This window comes from Pomacea canaliculata, linkage group LG14 (assembly GCF_003073045.1).
Source record: "Pomacea canaliculata isolate SZHN2017 linkage group LG14, ASM307304v1, whole genome shotgun sequence".
NCBI classification, from domain to species: Eukaryota; Metazoa; Mollusca; class Gastropoda; order Architaenioglossa; family Ampullariidae; genus Pomacea; species Pomacea canaliculata.
The window spans coordinates 3,619,133-3,646,718 of record NC_037603.1 but is presented as its reverse complement, the minus strand read 5'-3'; the positions used below and the strand labels follow the sequence as shown (position 1 = coordinate 3,646,718).

The 27,586-nt window shown below is 36.3% G+C and overlaps 2 protein-coding genes across 24 annotated transcripts in view; one reads left to right on the top strand and one right to left on the bottom strand.

Moving 5' to 3' along the window:
- The first annotated feature begins 221 nt into the window (after nt 1–221).
- Nucleotides 222–14,846, top strand: LOC112555927 (cytoplasmic protein NCK2-like). 8 transcript variants are annotated; one of them, XM_025224540.1, is made up of 5 exons: nt 223–513; nt 2,146–2,222; nt 5,416–5,585; nt 7,879–8,760; nt 9,003–14,846. In XM_025224540.1, the coding sequence occupies exons 3-5, from the start codon at nt 5,427–5,429 to the stop codon at nt 9,222–9,224; spliced, it is 1,263 nt and encodes a 420-aa protein (XP_025080325.1). In that variant the 5' UTR covers nt 223–513; nt 2,146–2,222; nt 5,416–5,426; the 3' UTR covers nt 9,225–14,846. The 8 variants fall into 8 exon arrangements, with proteins under 8 accessions (XP_025080318.1, XP_025080325.1, XP_025080322.1 ...); XM_025224537.1 differs by having other exon boundaries at nt 2,031–2,222; XM_025224538.1 differs by having other exon boundaries at nt 223–517; nt 2,031–2,222.
- A 647-nt stretch (nt 14,847–15,493) lies between these two features.
- LOC112555924 (rho guanine nucleotide exchange factor 7-like) overlaps nt 15,494–27,586 on the bottom strand; it is a 39,201-nt gene continuing 27,108 nt past the window's right edge. For 8 of the 16 annotated variants that reach the window (XM_025224516.1, XM_025224519.1, XM_025224518.1 and 5 more), the window contains 3 exons: nt 18,829–18,904; nt 18,106–18,160; nt 15,494–17,384 (listed from right to left, as the gene is read on the bottom strand). In XM_025224516.1, the coding sequence (XP_025080301.1) occupies nt 17,211–17,384; nt 18,106–18,160; nt 18,829–18,904 (305 nt within the window). In that variant the 3' untranslated portion in view covers nt 15,494–17,210. Of the gene's footprint in view, nt 17,385–18,105; nt 18,161–18,828; nt 18,905–20,945; nt 25,735–27,586 lie in introns of those variants that run through there. The other 8 variants (XM_025224524.1, XM_025224525.1, XM_025224527.1 and 5 more) reach the window with 2 other exon arrangements.

Here is a 27,586-nt window from a genome sequence, read left to right as displayed (position 1 = left end):
GTATTTGTCATAATGCACAAGAAAGTAGTTACATCAACTTAACATAAATTAACTTAATAGTTGTAATTCACCCTTTTTGTCTTGTTAGCTAGCGTTATTAGAATTAATATTCTACAATAACTGATCGAATTAAGTATTGTTCAATTTCCGTACTGAATTAAAGAGGTAAAAGTGTTGTGCGTATGAATCTACGTGCTTTTTTATCGGATTGCACTACTTTCCAATCACCAAGATGGCGGAACGGGGGGAGTAAAATAAGACCATGAAAATTATCTCATTTTGGTGATTTCTAAGGATTAAGGGACTGTTTCTTCGTCGAGGTTAGACCAACCAGTGAAACGGAATGCATTTTCCGGAATTGCCTTTTCGATGCAGTGTCAAGAAAATGTGATAGAGGGCCATTTAGCTTGCCCCAATACGGAACTTGCTTGTACTGTATCAACACTAAACTTTGATCATCGCTACTGTATTCTGACAAATCAAGCTGTCATCGTAACATTTTCCTTTAAAAGCGTAGGTACCTAATCAGTTATTATTTTTTCTCATATTTGGGCGCTTATTCAGATTTCTTCTATTTTATAGTTTAGCAGTTTCCGACAAAGGGCGCGTTAAGAAGTACATAATGTGAAGCAGACGTCAGATTTATTGAAATGATACACTTCGCATCTGCGGAATGCTGTAGGTTGAGTTAGTAAACTGTTTTATTGTTGGTTTTCATGCCGAAATGGCTAAATGAGTGAGGATAAAGAAGCAGCAATATTAACCGTCAACATTGATAACCCAGGATTAAACGAAACACCCAGTGAGTCGCGTGAGTATGAACACCCTAATACTAATTAATGTATTTTGCTGATGTCATTTTTGTCCCTGGAGTAACATTTTTGTTTGCGTATATTGGTGGCAAATTATTTTTTAAATCTTCTTTTGTTTTTGAAACCGCTATGCACGCGCAGAGTTTTGGCTGTTTCTAATGATGTTGTGTTCACAAGAGTACCCATTATCAGTGTTCTGACCGGTATTTGTACTACTTATATTGTGTTAATGGCTTTTTAATTAAAAGCTTTTGTTGTTTGTAAGTTTAACTTCTGTTATTGACACAGTCTTTTGCTACTGACTTCTTGCAGCTCTTTTCAGCATCCTGCATTATATGTATTTGCATGTGATAATAGCTGTAGCAGTAATTTTCAAGTACATTTTGAACTCAATCCCCAGTTCCAGCCACATCCCTCCCATCATTTCCTTCCCACCTTTTCCTTTTCATCACAGTCTCGCTACAGTGTGCTTACCTCAGCAGGTTGCCATTTCTCTGCTCCTTACCTATCTCACTCAGTCTCCAAAGAAGTAGACCGGCTAAAATTAAACAGAACTGATAAGAAAGTAGGGATTGGGAGAGTTGGTAGGGTGCATTTGCTTTTCAGAGAGGCTGATAATGATACACCACACTGTGTTCACTTGCTGCCATGCTAGTGCTCAAGTTATGGACCTGCGTATAGTATGTAGGTCTGTTTGCTAAAGTATAATAATTTGTGGCAGAATTTTTACATTGATATTCTACCAGGTATTGTATATGCATACATATGAAGTATATGTATGCATGTGCAAACTAATAGCTGATTGCAGCTGAAAAACTTCATACTATTCTGATAAAATTAAATGTAAAGAGGAATCTGTATATCAGTTTATATACTGGATCATTAACTGTTCTTCCGGTATAGAATAACTATTAAATGCCAGCAGACCAAGAAGTAGGCAGGAAAGATTACAATTAATGCAGTTCTTAAGTTTATTCATCATGTTATGATACTTCTCTTGTTCACAACAGCATGAACTGAATAATTTTTAATCTGTGGTTGATGTTTACAATCACTGATAATGATTGTAATACACAATACAGTATGAAAGTGAATGGGTTGACAAGAAATGAGAAAATAAACCAAACCAACCATAAACAGGCCGAGTTCCAAATAATTTCAGGTTTTATTTATGTCGTTTCAATTGCACCACACATGTCTGGACATTTTATTTCTCAGGTGTTAACCCCATCTTGTTGAGAAAGCGAGTTAAACAAGCATATAGAAGCTTAGTGGACACAAAGTCTTAGTGGACTCTTCATGAACATGGGATGATTCCAGCAATTGTCAACAGGTTGTCACATTTGGGGATACCTTTGGATATGGAAAAGATGAAAGAGGTCAACAATGTGTTAAACAAGCACAGCTGAGGTGGGTATTAGCTGCTCACATCCAGCCACATTTCTATATATATAGCTTATATCACTTGCCTGCCTTCTCAGACTGAGATAGGAAGGACGAATACTTATTGTATTTTCAGTCATCTAGCTTAAATGATTGTGCTAAATAGATGTTCGAAAGTTGTTTGTGTTGACAGATAATAAACAAGAATTACTTAGTTGGTGTCTCTCTTAAATTATGATGGAGATTTTAAAAGTTTCAACAAGCTAGAAATTGTATCCCCAACACATTAAAAGAATATTAACACAATGTTTTTATTTTTATCATCGTTGTTATTGTTAATGCATTGTGCATGAAACTTGATGTCTTAGCTTTTCCCCCTAATGTAGATTTGTGCTTTGTTAAATTTGTTTGTAGTACAAAGTTTTGTTTTCCTTTGTTGTAAAATTATTTTATATTTTTTTCAGTCAATATAAAATCAGCATGAGTAATCTTGTGCATAGTTTACAAGTTTTGAACTTATTTAGAGCAAGTGCATGTCTGTGACAACATTTCCACTTGTAAAGATAGTAAATATTTACAGATATGTAATAATTGTTTACCATTTAATGGCTATATTTCTTTAGATCTTATTAATATTATTTGCTGTTTAACTTAATGTTCACCAGCAAGGTAGTAATGTTGAAACTGGAGTGGTAAGGAGTATTATTTTTATTATTAGCATAAAAATAAACTTTATCATATATCGATTTCAGAGATAACTGTATATGCATACAAATGGTTGTGAGTAAAAACCTACATTTAACATTGATATTAAACCTAAAACTTTTAAGTTCAGATCCACTGACTTAAGGTGTGAAGCAGCAGCTGTTATTCTGTTCTGTCTTTTAGTTAAAAGTGGCATTGGTTGTGGTGAGTCATGCACTGGTCATGCTGTGAAACTGGCTGTCCAGGGACTGGAGTTTTAAAAGACCTTATTGAGGAGCAGAAGCATAGTGTCTGATTAGAAAACAAAGCAAAAAAACTTATGATCATATCATAAAACAAATAGCATACAATGTGTGGTTTTCACAAGAATTATTTTAACTATTTTTAATGATAAGATTGAAATAGTGTTTTGTATTCGGCATTTAAAATTTAATCTCACTTCAGGTTTTAAAAAATTTGGGGCATTCCCTCCTTTCCTGCATTGTATATAAATTTTTTTAAATATTTAATGAATAAGATTTCCATGGGTTTACATCTTCTGTAATCAAGAGTACTTTTTTGCACACTTCTCAGTTCATGTTTTTGTCACTGAGTCATCTATTTGCTGACATGTTTCTTGGCTGTCAGTTCCTTTGTGGTCTTTTATGTGCAGCACATTGAGTTTGCATCCAGATGGGAATATTAGCTTTACAAATTCAGTAATATTATTTTGTGATACTCTTGTAAGCTGAATATAAAAATGCTAAAATTCCACCACTCCTAAACCAAGAAGGATGTAGTGTTCCTGTGTTTGTCACTTTAACTTCTTTAGTGTTGGATTCTCCTGGAGTGATATTTTCAGATAATGTGAATCATTATGGGATTAACCACAGATGAATGGTTCTGTCTTGTTGCTATAAATGCTCAATTTTAAACAATATGATACAAGGACTAGAGATAAAAATTTAGTTTAAGATGCAAGAATATTAAGACACATTCCCCCCCCCCCCTTTTTTTTAAATATTACTTTGATCACTTTTGCATCTCTTGATGCTGCCAGACCGTTGTCTGTGGCCAGGTTAAACTGATCATTACTGATGCCAGGTTCTCTGCGATGACTCATAATCTACTCAGGCGTTCCCTAGGCTAAGCACACTGGGAGCTAGCTAGTGGTAAATCAGTGTTTCCTTTGGGCTGCAAAGCTTGGTGTTAACCCATACATCGGTTAGAGTGATTTTGTAAATGGTGACCAGAGAGCATCTAGAGATCTAGGACACAAATAATTAATGAGCACTTTCTTGCTTTCAACATCCTGTAAGAAATTCTGAAAAGAATGTTGTTTAGGATTTTATATTACATTGTGTGGAGAACTAGAGAGGAAACTAGACATTTACTATAATACTAATTTTGGAACATGTTTTATTTTTGAGAAGTTTGTTTTTTGTTTTTTTTTTAAGTGTCTTTTTAAACTGTTTTACTATTCAGAACAGTTTATGTTCACCTTAGAATAGAGGAAGACAGGCTGCCTCTTACTACAAAGTCCGTGTAGCAAGTGTGTGTGCACGTGCACATGCATGGGCATATACAAAGGCACACATCATTGATTCCGAGACTTGACTCTATGTTAAGCAAGACATCTTGGCTTGTTTGTGGGAAAGAGCTACTCATTAGTGTAAAATCAACCATTTAAAGAGCATCCTTGGAAGTTTATCTTGAGAGGGTTGGCTTGTAATGCTTTGCTTCCTAAATAGTCAGACCTGCATCTCTTAATTTTAGGAAATCTTCTCCACCCTTGTGACTAGAGAATATGTGGAAATTGGATTGGGATTTCTCAGCGAGTCACAGTAGCATTTACTGTGCTATAGTAATGACGTGGGTAAAAATTGGGAAAGAGAAATGCACAAATAAACTGTGTCATTTGGTAGATATTTCCTGTCATGTGCTGAGCCACACGTAAGCATGCTTATGAGGAGGATGTCTAGTCAGACATTTAGCCAGCCTGTATGTCAGTGACAGCTGCATGTTTTAATCATCTACTTAATATACAGCTGAACTACTGACATCAGTGAAAAAGTTGATTTTAAGAATGCCTTTGCTTGAACATGTTACCTGTTGCAAAGCTCCCTCCATTTGTAAAAAGATGGCTTTGTCTAATGGAAGAGAGGGTGAGAGAAAAAAAGTTCTTAAAAATGTTCACAATTTTGTGATTAAGGGTGGTTTTCAACATTTAGACAGCGTGAATCATTGCCGGGCTATTCATTTAACTAAGAAATGCAGTTGCAGTAAATGAGGACAGGATACAGTAGATGTCGATACTTGATATGATGCAGTACATAATATGATAATTTACAGAAGATTACAGTGTGTTGTATCAGTGTTATATTAGTACTTGATATGTTGAGTGATATAATTTCCTATAAATTTTCTCCTGTTCCTTATTGGCTTTGTTAAAAAATTCTACTTTGGTGAATGCAAATATGACTGGGCTGAAGGTATGATTGTATTTTAAGTGATTTCTGGGTTGCTTGACATGCAGAGGACTCACCCATGGCAACCATGGCAGAAGGGGAAGAATTGCAAGTGGTGGCCAAATATGACTATACTGCGGAAAATGGGCAGGAACTTTCAATAAGGAAGTCTGAACGGCTAATCCTGCTGGACGATTCTAAAGACTGGTGGCGGGTCAAAAACTCGGAAAATCGCCAGGTGATATTTATTATTGATATATTATTATTAATCTACCATGATGACTTTTTATTAAAATTGGTGCTAATCCTTATTAAGCCCAAACTATATGAGTATAGCAAGGAAGTCTTATTTGTATCCTTTTCTTTGTCGAAGTTAGTTTCCACTGAAAGTTTTCTATGTTTTCTCTTTTTCGAAGGGCTTTGGAAGCTGTAGAAGTGCTAAGCCACATTGTTCTCTAGATAGATTTTTTTTTTTTAAACCACCTTGGTAAGAGTGGGCTTTATGAAAAAAAGGTGTAATCTTCTTTAATAACAGGCAAGTGTAACAATGTTATGATGATGAACATTTGATATAATTAATAGTAGTACACTTATTTAAATTTTCTGTTACTATTATGATAAGGGGCAAGATTAGACATTGTAGCAGTGTTGTTTTCTTTAACAGTCAAAAGACTTTCCATGGTATAAAAAAGGGCACAGCTTCTGTACAGAAGAACTCTTCTAAGCAGACAAGTCATTTTGTAAAAAGATGAGCAACTTTTTATTGATAACAAGCAAGACTTACTCCTCTTTATTGGCAGAGAAAAATTAGCCCTCATCTAAGTATCAAGAGTACTTGTAGTGGATGATAAACCTCATGATGCGGTTCTTAAGGCTAATAGCCATAAGAAAGTAATTAGTGCAACAGGTGTTTAGGCTGTTCAGTTTTAATGATTATAGTATCAACTGTAGTTTGGAATTTTTTGGCCCACCTGTAAAAATTGTTTATTTTGTTCAGGATGCATGAAATGTTTGGTTTCATATGAATAAATCTGATTACCCCCATATTTAACTGGTACTCACAATTCAGCCATTGTGGGTGACTCTTATATTTAACTCATATTTCACATATTTGACTTATTTTCTGCCCGACTTGCACAGATTTACCCAAAATATATATCATAAACAGTACGTTTCAAAAATGCTATTTCAAAAAACCCCTTTTTTAATATAATCTAGAAAAATGTTTGTTGTTAAAATTATACTTAGATTTTATGGTGACCATGGTAGTTCAATTTATGCCTACAGACATTCTCTCAGCTTATGATTTGAAACATTTGTACAATATAACTGATGAGTTACTTCCACTCCATGTCAGCAAAATGTCATTGCCAAAAACAAAGCACAAATTCTGACACTTTCGTGTTTTACATTTATCTTTTTGCATTTGCACCATTTTAAGGCTGGTACAGTCTTTGTGAAGGATGATAATATACTACAACAGGGCAAAGATTTTTGTACAGATTCTGAGACTTGAATAGAAAACTACAAATTACATGCCTTCTTAATTGGGCATGCTGCCAGAATGCTACACCTCTCATGAGTTCCACAGTCCTGTATTTTTACCTGATTCTTTTGGACAATTTGAAGTCCTCAGAAATGTTTAAAATGTTTATGACTTCCACTATAGATCAACAAATTAAGTGTTGTCATATGTTGTCTTCTTTTGTTTATTGTTGTTTACATTTTGGCTAACTTGTTTTGCTCCAAAAACCAACAAGAATAGCGTGATGTGACATAAACAAAATTATTTGCCGTATAAAAGAACAGTGTGCAAAATGCATTCTGTGCCATTACCAGTTTAAAAAAATGTTTATACTCACTCATTCTCTGTCCTTGACTAAAGGGATCAAAGATTTTGTATGCAGCTCTCGATGTGTAATTGTGGTCCTGCATGCACTTCAGGCACATGTATATTTATTGCACCTATTGGTCTTTGAAGTCTTACCAGCAGTGAACAAAATACAATGGTATCTCCCTTGCTGCAGATGCAATGGCCTCAACATTATTAAATCCATCCATTTGGATTGCAAGCTTGGACAGATAATTTATTTTTACTCTTTTGACTGTCATGCACAACTTTGTCAAACATAGCAGCATTTGCACAGTTAAGAAGGCCCTGTAAGGTTTACTTGCATTTTTCAGTATTGCTGCTAAAACCTTTGAGCTTTGACCATAAAAGAAAGTAATGAAAACTATACAGCTCTTTTTGTCACACCTTCAAAAAAGCAAATGTAAGGCCAAAACTATGTTGCATTAAAGTGTTAAAGAGTTAAAACTTTAAATATACACATGTGCACATGTATAAAATTGATAGTTTGCAGGGTATAGTTGTGGGTAAGGTAGTAATTGACTGGCACATAATTATAAATTAATTTATACAGCATTTTAAAACCACTGTTTCAGGATAACCATTTGGATAGTTTCAGTTTATATAACGGTGATTTGAAAACATATGGCAATAACAAAGTTTGAATTATGAATTTTCCCAGGGTTATGTACCATCAAATTATGTCAAGATTGCCAAGCCAAAGTCACTTTTTTCATCGCTGCTTAAGAAAGGGGCAAAGAAATCCAAAAATGATTCAAAGCAGCAGCCATCAACATGTCCTTCACCATCCCTGAACAACGGCAACACTAGACCCCGCAACAACCTGGACAACTCCGCACCAGCCAGTACACAAGTCCTAGCCCAGTTTCTTCCAGCTATTGTGAAATTCAACTATACAGCACAGAGACAGGATGAACTGACGTTGGTAAAAGGGGAAAGTATTCTGGTGATGGAAAAATCAAGTGATGGATGGTGGAAGGGACAGAAAAAGGACTCAACCTGTGGTTGGTTCCCTTCTAATTATGTAGAGGAGGATGTCACTGGGGGTGACACGGCTGATAACCTGCTATACAGCACAGCCGCAGGTGCGGAGGTTGGAAGCGGTGGCTCGCAGTCTGATGTACCAGAGTTGGTGTTAGCTTTGTATACATTTGCTGGAAACAAGTCGGGTGAGCTACCTTTTGAAAAGGGAGAAAAGCTGGAGGTACTGCAAGCATCTGAAGAGGATCCAGACTGGTGGCAGGCCAGGAACAGCAGGGGAGAAATTGGTCTCATTCCGCGAAACTATGTCACTGCAGCCGCACATGACCAAGAGAGTGACCGCACCACCAGTGGCAGTTCCTCCACTCCTCACTCACAGTCCATCTCCAGCATCTCCAACACCTCTTTGGCTGGGGTTGTTGGGCGTCGACAGTTTCATGTTTCAGGGCCACTTGCAGAGCGAGACTGGTATTATGGGAAAATCACAAGACAGCAGTGTGAGGAAATTCTTACTAGGCATGCAGAGAATGGAGATTTCCTTATAAGAGACAGTGAATCTACGGTAGGTGGCAGTATATGATTATGTATGCGTGCTCATGCATGTATGTGTGTGTGTAACATATATGGGAAGAAGATAATGCATGCATTCATTACATATTTTTACAGAAAATATCTAATCTCAAATTTGAATATTGCTAATATAATTTTTCAATTAACATAAATTTACTCTTAAGATTCTGTTCATGAAGGTAAGAAAGTGTGCTTTATTCATAGACTTACCTGTTGATTTCTTTCTGTTTGCAGACAGGACATTACACGGTTGTGTTAAAAGCACCTAACAGAAACAAACACTTTAGAGTGCGCGTTCAAGATAACACATTTGAAATTGGACAGCAGAAATTTAATTCTCTTGATGAGTTGATTGAGCACTACAAGAAGCATCCCATCTTCAAACAGGAGAATGAAAAGTTGTACTTGATTAAACCCTTCAGTTTCCCATCACCATCATCATCAGACAATTTCTGATTTACTTAGTGTTTAATGTGCAGCACCAGTTCTTTTGGAGTTGTAAGTTGCAAGATCTTTTGTGGTGCACCATGACAAAGGCCATTTGTGCTGGACTGTTATATTATTTCTTCCTAACAGTGGGCAGACATTTTTGGAATCCTACCAAACCGCCTAATATGAAGAAAGAAGACAGTTCATCGCATGCATGTGTGTATGTATCTGCATGTGTGTATGTGCATTCATTTATGTGTATGTTTGTGATTGCTGGAAGATACTGATTTGGGAAGTTTCGATGCTTGACCATACACAGGGAGAACCCTATGCTTATGTCCAAGTAAAATTATTAATGTAGTGATAGTTGTGAGGCTTCTGAACAAGTGATAAGCAAGCTCATTAGCAGAAGACTTTTAAGTCCAGAGAAGGGCAAACCTTTTCAAAAGTACAATACAGTGCAAGTGTTTTTTTAGTATCACCTATGTGAATGCTTATATATGTGTGTGCGCGCATGTGCGCATGGGTTGTGCGTGTGTGTGTGAGAGAGAAAATGATTGAGGTTGGGCGGACTAAAGTGATTTTGTGCATGCTAAAACATTTATTAAGTCAAAATTTTTATGGGCTGAGGTTTACATCTGAATGCTTTAAGCATATGTATGTGCTGTATAGCTGCTAGGGCCAGAGAGCTTTCCGTGATGCTTCTTGTCAAGAGAGCACAATTTCTAATCATCAGAAGCAAATGGTGCATTTTTTTTTTTTTTACATCTCCCTTCCCCCCTCCCTTAAATGATATCACATCGCGGTTCTAGAGGCACTTGATTAGTGCCTATCCATTATTAAAAATCGTGATGGCTTTTTTGAACAAGATTTCAACGAGTACATTTTGATATATTCTTGTTGCTTTATAGATGAGTGAAAACAGGTGCTTGCATCAATAGAGTGCGGAATATTGTGGACCATGTTTGAAAGCATTCTAAACCACATTGTCCAGTCACTCACATATGTTTATGCATTCACACTTATACCCGCACATGCACACACACACTCTCTCTCTTACCCCCTCCCCCGACTCTGCGTCTAGTCAATCATAAGCTATAGATACTCCCTGAGCATATTTGATATGGAGCAGAATTTGATACTTGGTTCAGTTGCATGACAAATGCCTTTCACCTGTTTCCTGTGAATGCCCGATTTTCAAGCCTGCCATCAAACAAGTGCATGAATACATGTGATAATTACTTATCAATACGAGGTTATGAAGAATAATTGTGAAAGAATCACACCGTGTAGTAATGTGTTTAATTTGCTCACATATTCTCCACGTACATATTTTGTTTGTTTGTTTTTGGTAGACTTAGATAAGGAGATGTTGTGGCTATTGTGACTATTTTAGTGTCATGGTATCTACTTGAAGCCATAGTCGGAGTTTGTCCATCTCTTTTGCATATAATGCAGGAGTTGAAATATTTCTCTGTGACTAGCTGTACTTGTCTTGGTGTTAATTATAATCTATTTTATACTGGACATTACAAATACTGTACCCTCTCCCACCATTCAACAATGGAAACAAAGTTTATACATATATGTGAAAGAACTTTTAGTTTCTGTTATAGTTGTATGTCATAACGTGACATTTCACAGTGTTGCCAGTGCAAACAATGCATGTGCAGTCCATGGCTCGATCTTTTTAATGGCAGCCTTCTCCATAGACCTGGGCTAAGTGCAGTCACATGACCATGTTAATCACTATCATCAGTTTCCATTTTCTTTGTAATGTTGCCCATCTGCTTTTTATAAGGTACTTCAGTCAGCACTTTCCATACGTTCTTGTTTGTTTTGGTTTTTTTTTTTTTTGTTTCCACGATCCATTTTTTTGAGATGTGCATTGCTTTGGGTACTGCTGTCAAACATGCTCTATACAGGGTTGCTGCCAGTGGCTAGTAATGCTTCAGCATTCTAGAACACTGCCTTATGTGTTGAGTTGGGCTAGAGATAAACGTGGCAGGTTTTTTTTCCCACATCTTGAGTGGTAAAGATAGAATAGCACTTTCTAGAAAAAATATTGTGTAAAACCCAGCTGTGATCTAATTGCATGGTTCCATCTCTATCTCACAAATAACCCTTTGTCATCTGATTCAGTAGTAATTATGTTACTTTCTTAACCCTTTTGACTGTCTGCCAAATGTTGACAAAATAAGTTCAAAAACCATTGTCAAAAGATCTGCATTTAAGAAAATGACTAAGGGAGTTAAAGAACTGCATTAGAAATTGCATTTCTTGGTCAGAAGATCTTTTTATGTTTGCTAAAGTGTGCTGTTGATTTTTTACACTAAAAAAAATAGTAAACCATTTTTCACAGATTTAGTCAAGGGAAAAACTGCCAAATCATCTTGAATGTTATAGGTTGTTTTGCTGTCATCCATTATAAACTTGACTACCTGAAATATTTAAAACTGATCCAGACACCATAGAGAAACATCTCTTGTGCTTTCCGGTGAGAATATTCCTCCCAGTTTTACAAAGTTCTGTTGGATGTTTTTTCCGCTGTCATTAAAATAAACATAGCTCTGTACTGATATTTTGTAGAACTGTGGCTGCATAATGGGTTGGGGTTTTTTTCATGATTACTTTAAAACTTTGACAATGGGCAGTCATTAAAGACCATATGTACACCTCTTTGAAGTCAGGGTTTACTTATGACCACTGTACAGTGAGCTTTAACTTTTTGTTCTCAGGCGTGGGTGAGCGAGAATCCATGTTTCACTGCTTGTGCATGTGTTTGTGTGTGTGTGTGCGTGTGCAAAATAGAGAAGCTATTTTGGGCTATGAAACAGCTATTTCATCCATTTATTTCCATGCCATCACACTATTTCATGTGAAACGTCTTGCAAAAGCCCACCCCCACCTCCTTTTTAAAGCAAATTAACACATCTTCTCATTCATCCATGCAGTGTATGGCCTCCCCCTCGAGAAAAAGACAACTTATTGCATTAGATAATGAGTAGTTGCAGTATGCTAAAGTTTTAACCTCTTTTTGGGGGGGTTGTTTAGTCATGTCCATCATGTGTGCATTTTTAGAGAATGTGTGTTGGAGGTGGGAGGGTGGGTGGTGGTTTGATTGCATGAGATTTTGTAATTTTTTATAAACAAGCATCTTCACTGCTGACACTGGTTGCCAGCACAGCAAGCACAGCAGCTTCTTGGCAATGTGATCAAACCTTAATCCTTTTTTTTTTTTTTTTCCCTGTCTTCATATGTTTCATGTGTGTTAGAAAAATATTTTCTAACTGGTCCAGTGCATAATTTACAACTGGTAAATGTAGTGACTGAGGTGCAGAAAATAATATAGATTCTCATTGTGTTTGTGTGTGTGCATGTATATGTGAATTTCTACATCAATAATTTATGAGTAAAAATGGCATTGGTCTTTGGGTGAACAAATAGACAACCAAGAGCAGTAGTGTAAATTGGTATCCAGAGTTACATGTTTAAAAACTCTTGGGTAGAAACAACATTGGTATTGAACTGTCACATCTTTATTGTACATCTTTACATCTTCATACATTCAGAGAAAGACTGCTGGCTGGCTAAGTTCAGAAAATTGTCATTTATTTAGAATCTCAGTGAACATTGCATTTCTCAGTTTCTGTACTGTTCTAACTGAAGGCGACTGGCAGTCACCAAAAGCTAGTATTAAAGAGACCTAATGAGGTCTGTGTTGAATTCCATTGGGAGACAGACAGGTATTGCACTGGATGATGTTGGTTCTTATAGATAATTGAAAGGAAATTGGTCTAATGTTTCTGTTATATATTTTGGCAATGACTTTTTTTACAATATATGTAATGACCTTTTGTTTGAAAAGACTTGGCTGCTTTGCACTGTTCATAATTTTATGAAGTAGGGGACAAGAGTTTGCTACTCTTGCTTGCAGTTTGGAGGAGGGCAAAGGTATGTGGGTGCTAGTCACCTGGTAAACAAAAAGTCTGGCTATGAAGACATTTCAGTTGTGAGGTGTTCGGTACAAACTTTGACAATGCATCTGAAATGGCCTAGATAAGTGTATATATTGCAACAGAATGATTTTGAGTGGCATTTGTGATTGTAGAATATGTAAGAATTTGTACAATGATATCTTTTCAAGTTGTCACTTTTTTAAAAAGTATTTATTCTTTGGAAAAGGGTTGGGGGACTGGAGGCATTACAAACTAGACCTGTCATGGACCTGATTTTGGTAGAATAGAGCATATGCTCATCCTCATTCATCAATCACTCGTGCACTGGTCACAAATTAAGTGGGCAGAAGGGACTGGGTCATCAATTTGGTTTGTTATTTTTTAAATATATATACCATGGACTGAGAACTTCCTCATCAAAGCATTAGGGGGATGGAGTTGAATGATGAACCATGCTTTGTGTCAGCACAAGTGTGCATGTGCATTGTTTGTCCAGTTACAGCATGCTGCTTGCTTTGCTTTGGCAGGACACATGAGAAAGATGCCGATGGGAGGTGGCGATAGATCATGAATCCACTTAATAGGATTTGGTGGAAAGCTTTATAGATCTTGTAGTCCACTGCCTTGCTGAGTTAAGAGAGAAAAATCATTTAGTTGTAGTTTCCTGTTTCCTCTGCAGCTTATCCTCTTATCTAGCAGAAATAGTGGAAAAGATTCTTATGCTATGTATGATGGACAATATGTGATCTAGTGGTTCGATCCATTTGTGCTTTTATAATAATGGAAAAATGACATTGTGATAAAAGTTGTTTGAATTTTTTTTTTCTGAACTGAAAAATTGATCTGCATATATCTTACTGAGAAGTCTCATCAAATTGCCTATGTAATGCAGATATTTTTTCTGGTGAAACGTGTTTAGTTTTTAAGATGTTAAAGTCATTTTTCTTCTTTTCGTAGTTGCTGAGGGTGATAATGCTTTGTTGGGAATTGTGTAGAATGAAATGTCAGATAAACTATAATGGTCAAAAACTAATGAACCACCTTAGAGTCTAAAGGTGACCATGCAACAGTGATTCTTGAACGTGCCCTTTTATTAACCATGGAGTGAGTGGTTTTCAATAACACATGCTGTTAGGTCTTGAAAAGACCATTAGGCAAAACTGTATCTTTGGTCTGTCTTGGTCACAGTCCTGTTATTCTTTGATATTTAATATTAGTATTTTCCTAGATGCATCAGGGTTGTGTGAAAATTAACAATAGACCTTTTTTTTTTAATGGTAGGTTGCAAGCTTTGTAATTTGCAGCAAACAAAATGTGTTGGCTTTACAAGTTGAATGAAATGTTGGTTTGTTGTTTCATAAGCTAGGGCCTGACTTGAAAAAACTGAGTTCTCCTGCACGTCATCTGTCTGCAGATGTCTTTGTTGTTCTGATATTGACCCCCTGATCTGTCATGTCATCAGATCACACACCTTTGCTTGCTGTTAAAGCTGCAAGGCTTTGCCAACCATTGCTTTGTACATAATCAGTTCACTCATTTATCAGCATTTATCAGTTATCAACCTCCCCTCTCACCCTCCAAGTCATTACACATTGGCAGTAATTTATTTTCAGTCAATGATTGTATTTCTCTCAAGATGTCAAAAAATGACAATAAAATTTGCCTCTCTTGGCAGATATTATGGCATGAATTCAGTACTTTCATTTGTTTTTAAGTGAGGGGTAGCATTTTGAAAGTTTTCACACAATTTTTGTGGTCATGTCTATTATGTATCATTGCTAATTTCAATTTGCCACAATAGAAGCCAACGAAGGCTAAGGATCCAATGTTCCTGAACCCTGGTGTAGCGTAGAAAGTTCAGTGAAGATGTAAAGTTCAACAGGTGCATTCTCAAATACACTTCCTTGAGCAAAGAAAAGATGAAGGCATTACAATTTTTTTACCTATTTTCATCATTTTTCTTTTATCTATTACAAATTTATATTCATAGCAAATGGATTTTTACATGATTTTCTTAATTTTGGAAAACAGACAATTCACCGATTTGTTAGACGATGGGCAAATCAATATTTAATATTACCTATAAGCATCCGGCAAGTTTGTTTTGGCATCTGTGTCATCAGTGCCAGCTTTCCAATGGGGCAATGGAGTGCTCTATTGGTAAAGTTTTGTCAACGGACAGAAAGGTCCTGGGATAAATGTTTCATCTGTGAACAGGTGTTCAGCCAGTGCCGGTGAGAGGAGGAAGGATTAGCTGTAGGGGTCTCTCATTTATTAGGGATTGGGATCTAAATAAGGAAATGCCTGAATGAGAATGAGGTTTGGGTTTGTTTGTTGTTTTTTTTAAGCAACCTCATTGTGGAACAGGATTGATTTGGAAAGACTGCTTCCTACATAGTTGTTCATTCCTTCCCAACGCCACTGTTGATGCAGACTGTTCAGTAGGCTTTGCATGTCCTTCAGGTGGAGTTTTTAATGCGGACCATGGTGACACATGGACCATGGTGATACATAAACATAATAACTTGGCCCATGTGTTACAGGCCAGACTGATAACTATATTGCTCACAGATCAACTTCTCACTTCTCATAAAAAAAGACAAGAATATCTCCAACAAAACTTTCATTCTTCCCCAAAACTTATAGAAAATGATGCATAAATTGAACAGGTGATATCGCAGAGTACGGAAAATTTCATCTTGTGAAGATTTTGGTGGGTAGATGTCTAGATTTGTGGATCATTGCTCAGGCATGGAAAAACTGCATGCCACCTTCACATGCTGATCTGTGTGTAAATGCCATGCAACATGATGGTGTGTTGTGTGCTACAATTTAATGAAAATTTTTACAATCATTAAATTGATTGACAGTGTTCTGGCTCAATCAAAAAGCCACAATCAATAACTTACTATTGCTTTCTCTTATGAAAATACAAACTGGCAGGTTAGAGACGATTGAAAATGCAAACATTTAAAAAAAAGTTCTTCTCTTTTACAGTTGTTGAATGAATAAGCTTTTTGAAACAACACTGGGTTTAAACAATTTAAATGATTGAGCTTATTATTTGTAATCCACACAAAACATGCCTCCCTGAGAGGGCAGGCTATATGCAACTGTAAATGTTCCAGAGAACTGGGGAAGAATGTGCTAAAGTATCTGCAAAACTGTCTTTCAGACTAGCGTAAGGCCAAAACAGTGCCGGCTGACACCCTTTAACAGGGAATACATGCCAAAACAGAGCAATCAAGAAAGCTCCACTTGTAACAAAGCATCTAAAGTAGTAAAACAAGTTTATGCAAACAATGCCCCTTTTCTGAAAGGGCCAGCTCCAGAAAGAGTGAAATCACTCCTCTATTTTAAAGTCTTTATACTGGACAGTAACTTAAGTGCAAGTCATCTGTCCCTGCCACTTACATAGTCAATTCTGCTGTAGAGATGTGTTCCAAGATAATTTGAAAACTGCAACAATGTTTTTCCAGTCAGCTGTCTCTCCCATTTGGTCAGAACAGGAAGATAAAATGCCAAAACCAAAAAGTCTCTTCAAATCCACATTTGGCTTTGTTCTCTTCAAATCTTGTTCATGGTTTTCATTAACCCAAAAGTTAATGACTTGATTTTTATTTACAAAGTTTAGCCTCCACACCAAGGTTGTCCCCAGTGGTCCCCTTATGATAAAATGAATCCTGTTTTGAGTTTACCACCAAATTACACTTCATTTGTGCTTGTGTTCACGAAAATAGGTATCCTATGCACAGAGGACCTTGAAAAGAAGACAAAGCACAAATGATAAAACTGAAGAAGAAACAAAATCTAATCTAGACAAAAATGCACTAAAACAAGATATAAAAAAATTAGAAACAAATTTGTAGAGATGGAAAGGAAATCCACTAAACCTGAAAAGCTGATGGTGCATGCAAGACTAAGAAATGAATTACTGAAAACTCTGCTTAAGAAAACCTATAAAAGTGAACAGTTTATGGTGGTTCTTTCAATTAGTTAAATGACCAGATAGTCCACAGGAGCCAATGGCTGGGCGCAGAGGCCGGGGTGGATGTCAGGTAGGAGGTGTGATATCACGATCAACAGCAAGCCCCATGGGACTGGCAGCAGCTGCTGTGGCTGACAGTTTAAGGGAGGCAACTGGGAGGCTGAAGTTTCTGAGAGTGTTCTCGAGGCGCAGTCTGGCCTGGCGCTCTTCTTCGAGGTCATGGCGCAGACATTTCTGTTCCTACAAAAAAGAGAAACAACTACTTTTTTTCTACTGTTGTTATCAGAATGTTATGCCATTTGTTATATGATGCTGTGGAACAGTTTCGCAATTTTCTCAGGAAGATTTGCTTCTAAACATCAGAAACCCTTGTAAACCAGAGGTTTTATCTCTTCAAGGTCTGCCTCTGCTCAACACCTTCAGTCCTAGCAAGCCCTTTGTAACTGTAGCTGTGGACCACATGTAAGACAGGGATTTCTAGATATTCCACAGACTTGAGTTTGCTCCTGTTTCCAACTACAGGGCACTGAGATAACGTTACTTCTGCTTCATGACTGAGGCCCCAATAGGATATAATTTTATAAGTCAATGTTAAAGACAATTTTCTTAAGCTCACATTAGTACAATATTACCTCTCACTGAAGCGTATTTATTATAACTTCTCTGTTAATGTAACAAAAGGCAATAAAATGTATACAATTTTTTTTTTCCTTAAAACTAAGCACGACAATCATTCTCAAAGCCATTTCACCTGGGTAGACCCTACTAGAACCTACGTTGTTAAATTAAGACAGTTCAATGTATGTCATTAAGACTGTTCAATGTCACCTGCTTACAAAAGTTTGACATCCACTATAGTACACTGTATGCATAAAATTTTAACTTAAGTAAAAATATACCAATAAATTCATCTGGAAATGTTGGAAGTGGGCCAAAGCAGAAAATGATTTTCTTGTCCTACCTGCTCCAAGTGTCGAACTTTATCTTTTAGAGAGTATACTGTATCCACTAGTGTCCTGTACACCAAAGATCACATTAACCGTGTAGGTAACATGTTCTTCCAAAAATATTTAAGTATACAAAAGAGGTGATGTGCTAATGTGTTACAGGATGCAAGAGTATGCAAACACATATTCACGCAAAAGACAAAAGAAAAGAAGGCAGTTAAAATATGTAATCTGGTAAATCAATTCCTAAATATTTTTATAAACAGGCCAAATTGCAAATGCTGCAATCAGGTATTAATTAGCATATGCAAATCATGAACTCCTTTACATAAATAGCATAAATTTTAAGTAAAACCTAATGTGTCCAGTTAATTCTTAACTGCCAAATTTTTTTTCCCCTCTCTCACCACACAGCGTGCATATGCAGATGCACTGACAAATAAACCACCTAAGAAATAGTTTATTTGATGATCCAGAGCAACTGGGTTATTTTCTACAAAATAACAAGTCTAAAAGTTTTCATTCTAAATTATGATGTCTCTAACACAATGCTGAGAGAGTCGAGTAGACATTAACTGTATATACAGTAAGCTGTGAATAAAATTTTAATGTAAGAAACTGTAAAAACTTTCATTTGAGCTTTATTTTTGCAACAAATTTATCACCACAGAAAAGTAAATTTTGTGATTCTTTTTGTCCCTTTAACAGAAAAATGAGCAGGAAAAATCATTACTTACTTTTCTTCCTGGTTTTCTGAATCATCAAAAATCTTCTCCTCTTCTGCGATGATAAAGTTGGGATTGTTTAAAACGGCTGAAGCGTGCCACAAACAGAAAGAAAATGAAGCTATAAGCAACCAAACAACATAAAATCTAACAGGGTAGGAAAATCAAACAACATCAAACCAACTCATTAAAGTCTTTAAAAAAAACAAAACTAAAAATTAAAATAAACAGAAATATCTTCTGTGTGCTGTTCATTTGATCAGAGTCTTCACTCAAAACCTCAACCCGGACTGACTAGTTTTATTTTTTCTATTTTGCATGTTGTTCTGACAAACTAAATGATTTCAGAAGTATCCTTTTGCATTAGCTTTTGTTTATAGTTATGAATTTCATGAAATGCTGTTTGGAATATTTGCTGTTTTATTCCCAAACTGTCAAACCTTTGACTAAAACAATGGTGTCCATGAGGTTTTCCTCAACTTTCATCTATGCATCTCATTTTTAGAGCAATCAAGGAAATAAAATGTGGTAAATATTTGCAGCACACAGCAGCATCAATAGTCCTAAAATTCTGTTTACTGCTCAAGACTGAAGTAAATTAGCCATTTCTCACTAATTATCAAGACATGAAATCACCAGACCTCTCATTATTCCCAAAACTGAACACAAAGAAATACAAACTCACATATCTATAATTTTGTAACCCATTAAAAAAGTTGTTTTTTGTAAACAGTATTTTCCTTATAACTATGCAATTAAGACAGCCAATTAAAGGGGGAGGGGGCTGATGCTTATGAAAATTTGATCCTCAGACCTGAAACTAATTGAAAACTTTCCTACAAGATAAACTTTACTGCACATCCTGTTTCAACCCTCCCCTTGGCTTTGACCAAACAAATTCTGAAACACCCTACTTCTCACTCAACTAGAAAAATCAAAGCATTTGGATTGTGGATTACTCTTTCTTTTACATGAAATGGTAAATGTGAAAAAAATAATAATAATGTAATGACTGAGTTGATAGGTGATTTTTCCTGACAAGAGCATTACAGTTCACAAGTCTTCATTCTTACAACTTTATGAATGAGATGCAACATGAGAGTTAGAGGCAAGGGGGAGGCAAGGAACTATGTGTAGCTCTGATCGTTCAGCAAAGCAATTTTAATAAAAATTAATAATAACGCTAGGACTGTAAGCAACACCAAGCATGAAAGCATTGGCAGGAAACTTGGGAGAGATGGCAACATAGTGTCACTGAGGCAACCGAAAGGAAAATATTTTTACCAAAAGTCCAATAAGTATCACATCTCTTTTAGAAAAATCAACATAGCGTCATCATCATTTTATTGCAGAAAAACTTGTTGGGGTTACCTTCATCAAAGGATGCTGGAACTCTCATTAAAAGACCTTCCGCAATTACAGCCCTTCCTTTTTACAGTCAAATATCTTAACTGTCATCTCTACTTATAATTTTCATTTTAAATTAGGAATAAAGCAAGTTAAATGGGGATTAAACAATAAGCAGGCATAAATGTTGCAAAACCGCTGACTGAGGGACACACAACAGCAACGCGAATATTATAGGGAACAAACACATCACTGTCAGTACTGTGCCATCACACCAAACATGCAAATATGCAAAAGTTCAAACACCATCACTTACTTACCAATTGTGACAAGAACATAGAACTGAGCAAAAATTTCTTACAATTTTGGTGGTGAGCCGGATCCACAATAAAGTCATTTTCTATCTAAAGGAAAGTAGGCATCCAAAATTTAAAAACTCCACCTTGCCCTAGTTTATACAAATGTAGTCGTAGTCGTCTTATGGCTAGGGGTAGGTGGAGGTTGTTTTGGTGGGTCAGGGGTAATGTGAAAGGGATGTCTTCATGCAGTCTTATCTTTTTTTCAACCCCCAACTACGCATACCACACAAGTACTGGAAGCTGAACAAGTTCCAGTAGTGAAAAAGCTACAGAAAGAGAGAAGCAGCTATCCAAATCATGAACATTGCAACTCATTAATCAGAAACAGAAGCAGTAATTGCTAATACTGATGAACACAAAGAGTGCATAACAAGATATCTATGTCCAGAACACTTTCCACTTGAACATCTGACAATTTCTTCATTTTAAATCCATCTGCACTTTATTTCCAATGTCATCTCAACACTCTAAGTATACTGTACAACTCTTTGAACAACACCCCTTGGAATTTGCATTTTTGTCTAATAGGTGTTCCTGCTATTTGACATTTTTCATGCATGCCTAATGAACACCCAAGTTCACCGTTTTCCCACAGCTCAAAACATTCCTCTACAAAGTAAGCCCCCGATCAGAGTCAAAATTCAAGTATATTTAAGTACGCTGCTAAGAGTTGTTAGCTGTCCATCAACTGTAATTCCTGAAACGGAAAAGACATAACTCTTCATGCTTAAATATTTCATACAAGGGCAACATAAATTCAAGACAGTAAACAGCAGACTGTCTTCCCATTCCAGAACATGCATAAACCTTGAGAGAAACTGATGCAGTTACATGGCACTAAAAACCTGTTGCTTTTTCATTACACCCCTCTCAGTCCCTCAAAAAAATAAAACCCAAAGAAAAATCAAACACTGCTGTAAAGCTTATTAATGTTGTCATTTTTTTCATATAGGAACTCTCCACTAACGTACAACAAAACAAGCACTTGACAAAGATGATGAAGGCAAACCATAACAGATGCTCTCTCTGGAAGGCAAATCTAGTCTTGTAAACAACTTCCATATCTTCAACACTCATGATTCATTATGGTAACTATTCTTGGCGCCTGCAGGTCAAACTTGAAACACTATTCTGTATGCTGACATAGCCCTACCTAAAGACAGCTTATGAAACAACTGACAGAAATGAACCTTCTACAACTTCAATGGTGCATGGCCTTATATTTTAATATGAGCCACTGACAGGAATGTTGCTTTATGCACATAAATAGTCATTACTCACAATTAGTCATCTATTTACAACATAATGATTTAATGATTTTATCTTTGACAAAAAAAGAAAAAAGTATGTATGCAGACTCATCTTTGCTCTCTCTCTCAAACACACAACCCACTCTTGCAAGTAACACTTCTAGGTTGTTTACAAGAAGCAAACTTCTGCCACCCAAGACAGTTCAAGGAATAATTAATCTCAAAGATAACATAAATCACAACAAAATGATCACAGTTTCTGATTATTTGACCGAACATGTGCAAAGGGTGAGAAGCCCTTGGGTGGCAAAGATATGTAACACTTGATACTGATAAACCCTTTCCCATGCACATACACACACTCCCTCTGGCATACACATGCATACAGTAGGTAGTCTTCCTAGCCTAGCAACATGGCCTCCTAAGGGACCTTTGCTGCATCTCTCATCATTCACTCCAGCATTTATCTTCTTTCAATGCGGCTTGGCCTATTACACCCAAAAAACCCACACTTCTCACTCTTACAATTATTCAGAATAATTCTCTGAAAGTCGTGTTAATACATTTCTGTAACTCTTTCAGGAATTAGCCATGGTCCTTATACTGATCAACTTTGAACAATTAATACCATACCCACTACTGTTACTGACAGAGGATAAGCCAACCCTTTTCCTTCTCTCCTACAGTTCAAAGTCCAGTACTACAATTTATATTATTATAAATCAAAAAGACACCCCCACAGGAAATAACAGCTATGTACATGTACATTAAATAAAGTAGAAAATGAATATGCACCAGTATTACATCAATCATATAATGTACGCCATACAAATTTCCATTCCTGAGATTTTTCGGATTTTACAGGTTTTGCTCAAACACTGTATTTATTATTTCCCAAAAACCATACTGCTCTTTAAAAACTTTCATAAAAATCAATTCTGGCACAGGGGCTACTTTTTTTAAAAAAAACAATGAATCGATGCATATTGTAAAAAAAAAAAGGGGGGGGGTGTTACAGAACAAAAACTCACCTTTACTTATTGTTCAAAATTCAGGTAGGGGTAGGTGGAAGTGGGAGAGAATGAGAGTGCATGTGTATATATGTTTGTGTGTGTGTGGGCAACACTATACAAATCTGTTACAATTTACAACTGGAGATTTTATTCTTTTCACTCTGACAGCTTTGTAGCTTTATCAAGTCTTTTCGTCAATAAAATGACAAGTGAGCAATACACCAAACCTCGGAGTGAACAGATCTCCCCTTCTCCTTAGGTTCTGCTTTCATCTAACAACACAACGCTACATAAAAACATGTACAATCAATTTCTTTTTTTTCTTTTGGAGGGGGGGGGGTATTTTTATCCCTATTACTTCCAATAACATAAATAGTGGATTTATAATCATCTGCTTTACCCTGTCATATTGACATATTCATGCATTCAAGTGAATGAAAGTATTTATTTCTGCATTTATCCATAGTTCTTCTCTATGTTTAGTGGTTTTAGTCCATTATATATTTATTAACACACAAAAATTCATGGATAGTCATTCAATTTAAAAAAAAAAAAAGTGGGGTGGGGACTTCCTTTTTTATTTTATGTTCTGGACTGCATATTATAAACTATGCAAAGCTGATGCTCCTACACTCAGGAAAACAATACCTCTCTGCTCATTTACAGCATTTATTCAACTGGACAGATAAATAATACTCTGTGCTTGTCCTCCATGCTGGTCTACAAGATAAACTGGGGATGTAAAACTGGCCATCCAAGTAATATACGTGAAACAATTCTTAACCCAAAATGTTATTTACTGTTAATCTGCTTAGGCGTTACGTCAAGCTGCTAAAAAGAAAAACATTTTGCTTAAATTTTTACTCAAAAAAGTGAACAATTTACACCCTTTCCACCTAACCCCCCCAAAAAAGGAAAATGTCTATGATCTACCATATGTTAAAAAACAAAATTCAGTTACAAACTTTTAGGGCCCTTGTAGGAATCCAGCAACTGGAGTTGTTGCTAATTATTGTGTTCATAGTGAACTTTGTCAGCTGCTACGATCCAGTTGTTCTCCCCAACCCTCCAATGACCAGTACTAACTGAACAGCATAACCTCTCATCAGTTGGTATTAATCAAAGCTAGTATGTTCCTGAATAAACACTGTCCAGGCCTTGTGCAGTACTGGGGCTGCTTGAAAAATTGCAGCAATTGGTGCTCATCATCAAGAATTTCTCACACCCAGACACATGGATATTTACTGGAGATGCAGTATACCCCTTCACTCTCTCTTAAACTCTGCTCAGCTGTCCCAAACAGGTGATGTGCTGGGCAAGAGGCTGCAGACTTGCCTGTAGGTGTGTGCAACAGTAAATCTATTTTACATCAAACTTTAGGGTTAAACACATTTTGACTTTAACAAACTTTTATATAATTTTAAGATGGTAAGTATTTACAACTAAAATTTCATCGAACTAACATGGATGTGGTTGGTCCCTCACACCAGTGTTGGAGCTTGCTGGATCCCATGACCCAAGTCAGCAGTCCATTACAAATTTAAGTTTATGCCCGCATACTTATCCCAGAACTACATGTAGTTATAATGCTGTGGTCGAGTACACACTGTACTGAAGCTGCCCCGTTTGTGGCCCACATCAGTGGTCCCGCACTTTCAGCAGAACATTAAAGAGGAGGCAAAACAGCACTGAAATTTCTTTTTTCTTTTTTATGAGAGAAAAGTATGACCATGTTCATGTCTGAATGAAAGTGAAGCTAGTAATGCTATGTTGGAGTGAACCGATACAGCCTGTGGTTGTTGTGTTGTATACAAGCTGCTCAAGCAATGACAAGTTAAAACAGACTGCAGTATGGTGGTGATTTCAGCATGGGGCACATATGCCCAAGTATGAACACACATGCCCTGGTATGAGCACACAAATGCACACCACCACATTCACAGAACTCTTAAAACTGCCTTTCAAAAAAATTATTAGAAATTTTCAATACACATACAAGGCAGAGGGTTAACCCTCTTTAAATAAACTGTTAAAACCTCTAGGTTTTTCATCACATACTAAAGAAGAAGAGAAGAGAGGACAAAAGTAAAAAAGAAGACGATAATCATGTGGTAGTAGTAATGGTTATGATAAAGAAAAAAATGGTAAAGAGAAAAAGGAAGCAGTTTTAAAATGCAATGGCAAAATTATAAATATGTTTCCCAAGTGTGAGGATGCCAAAACTGTCAGACCTGTCAATCAGCATTAAATCTGACAGGCAACAGCGATATGTGCAAATATTATCAGAGCAAGATTAACAGTCTGCCCAGACACTTCTGCTTCAAAAAGAGACACCACAATTGTGTATTTTTCTTACCTGATCTTCAAGCAAGTTTTTCAGTTTCTACAAATGGGAAACTGGATACAAATGTCTGGTATCTTTTTTCTGGAAAATGAGGTCTTTATGTCTACAAGCAACACTAAGATATGTCAAAATTAATACATTCTGCATTTGCATATTGACTGCGTCTGGCAGACATCCTCAGTTATCTTACATGCCTACCTTGCTGCAGATATGTGAAAGCAGGGTGCACACAAAGTTAATCTAACAGGCAGGCATACTCCTGCTTGTATTGTTTATAACAAACAACAAACCCTGCTACACCTTCCATTGTCTTTTTCTTTGTTTTCTTTTTTTCTTTTTTTTTTTTTGGTCAAATGCAAGTATCTGTGACCTTTCCACTTAATCTGAAAAACAGAAAGTTTTTTGGTCTTTTGCATTTCACAATCTCTTAATTGTACGTGCCAAGCCACGAGCTAGTGGAAACGTGGCACAGCAGAAAGGGCCCATAACTGGACGTCCCTGGAGAAATGGGTAGTCCTCCAGTTCTGGGGAGCCCAGTTCATTATAACCTGTTCCATCAGAACCTGAATTTGAACTGTCACTGAGCCTGAGTTTGGAGAGATCCACTGCAAACCAGAGGGTTAATCCAGGTCCAGTTCAGGTGGCAGGTAGGCAAGCACAGAGAGAAGAAATACATCATGAAAACGCAGCCTTTCTGTGGGCACAAGGGTTGGAGAAATCTTTCACAACACAATACACCAGGTCATCTCTGATTGTATTATGGCAAATTCAAGTTAAAACACTAATGAATACTGATTTTTCTTTTAGTACAAAATTAGTAGAATCATTTAAAGGGGTCAGATTTTGAAAGGGGAACAAACCAAAATGCAAAACATGTAAACAAGGAGCATGCGTCAAATGTAGACCTCACAATAACTTTTTCCACAACATAGATGATTACATAGCCTCACAGTTTGTTCATGCACTGATATATGCTGAGATGCTCTAAGATGCATTGCATTCTTTATTCAACATGCACGAATCTGAGAACAGTAATCCAACACTGTCCCTCCCTCAACAACACTAATGAAACGTGGCTAAGTTAAGAAAGGTGAAAACAAACAGTCTTTTTAATTATTTCAAATATGCTTTCGTGTACTTTGTGAGGAAATCTAGTCGTCTGTTTTTCCTAGTAATTAGCACACCAAATAAAGTGGCTGAAATTAATCTTTTACAATGAAAGCACTTTACATTAATAATAAGAATGAAAGCTCAGTACACTCACCAAGTGCACAGTTGTAGAGCTAGAAATGTGATAGGAACTATTGTCCTTTTGAACTATGAGGATTTTTTTTTAATATATTCCAAAATTTATATTCTGTGCCAGCATCTCATTCAGTTCCTTGAGTTCACATTTTTCACAAATTTAACTAGATCAGTTCCTGTCTTAAAAGTTTGGAAACTGCACCACTTCTTGTAGGCATCCTCAAAAAACACAATCTAGCGGATACTATAAATACTGGGCTTATTTTTAGCCTTATTTCACGACAAAATTTTAATATGGACAGGCTGTAATGTATATAATATGTCCTGCTCCATACCTAAAACACTCAAAACATCTGTAATCCCATAAAAAGTATATGAAACAAAATTTTCCAAAAGTTATGACAAAACACCACAATGTCTGGATTTGAGATTCTGAGAAACTGAAGGAAATAGAAAAAAATTGATTCCTCTTATAACCACTCAAGCAGAATCAAACATAAAAAAGAAATTGCTGGTTTCTGATAGTTGTTCCATGCAGACAAAATATACACCATCAAAGATAAATAAATAAATTTTAAAAGCACAAAGTCACTCAAACCAAAGGCAAAATAAAAATGTGTCTTGAACTAGTTTGCTATCAAAACTCCCCAGGCTTCAACAGTAACAGAATTCCTTTTATTTTCATCAAAATGTAATTCAGCCTTTCTTGCGATTAGAGTCTGCTATGACCTCCCTGGAGAGAAATCAGATTTAGATGCAGATTCTGAATGCTGATTTTGTTTGAAAGGCACAGAACCATCAACTACCTATTTATTTACACTCTGGGCTTTTTATTTCATCAGAAATCAGAACGGAATAATCCTATCTCTAGTAACTAATGGAACAGCTGATTTTGATAACATGAAATGATACAGAGCTAAAGACTTTTATGGTCATGGTAGGAAAAAACAGAACAAATTGTTTGTTTTTTGTTGTTGTTTTTTGCCACGCTCATAGCTGTACTTTGTATATCTGTCAGTGAGTTTATCAAACATAGATCTGATTATTTTTAATACCTCCTACAAGGAAAAGCCACTAAGAATGGACATCTTAATAATGAAATAATTGCAATGCCTTTTGTGCTGGTCTTTCAAAAGTTCTCTCAAACAAACAGGTGAACTAAATACCTTATACGTAATAAAACAATACATATTATGATGAAACTAATGCGAA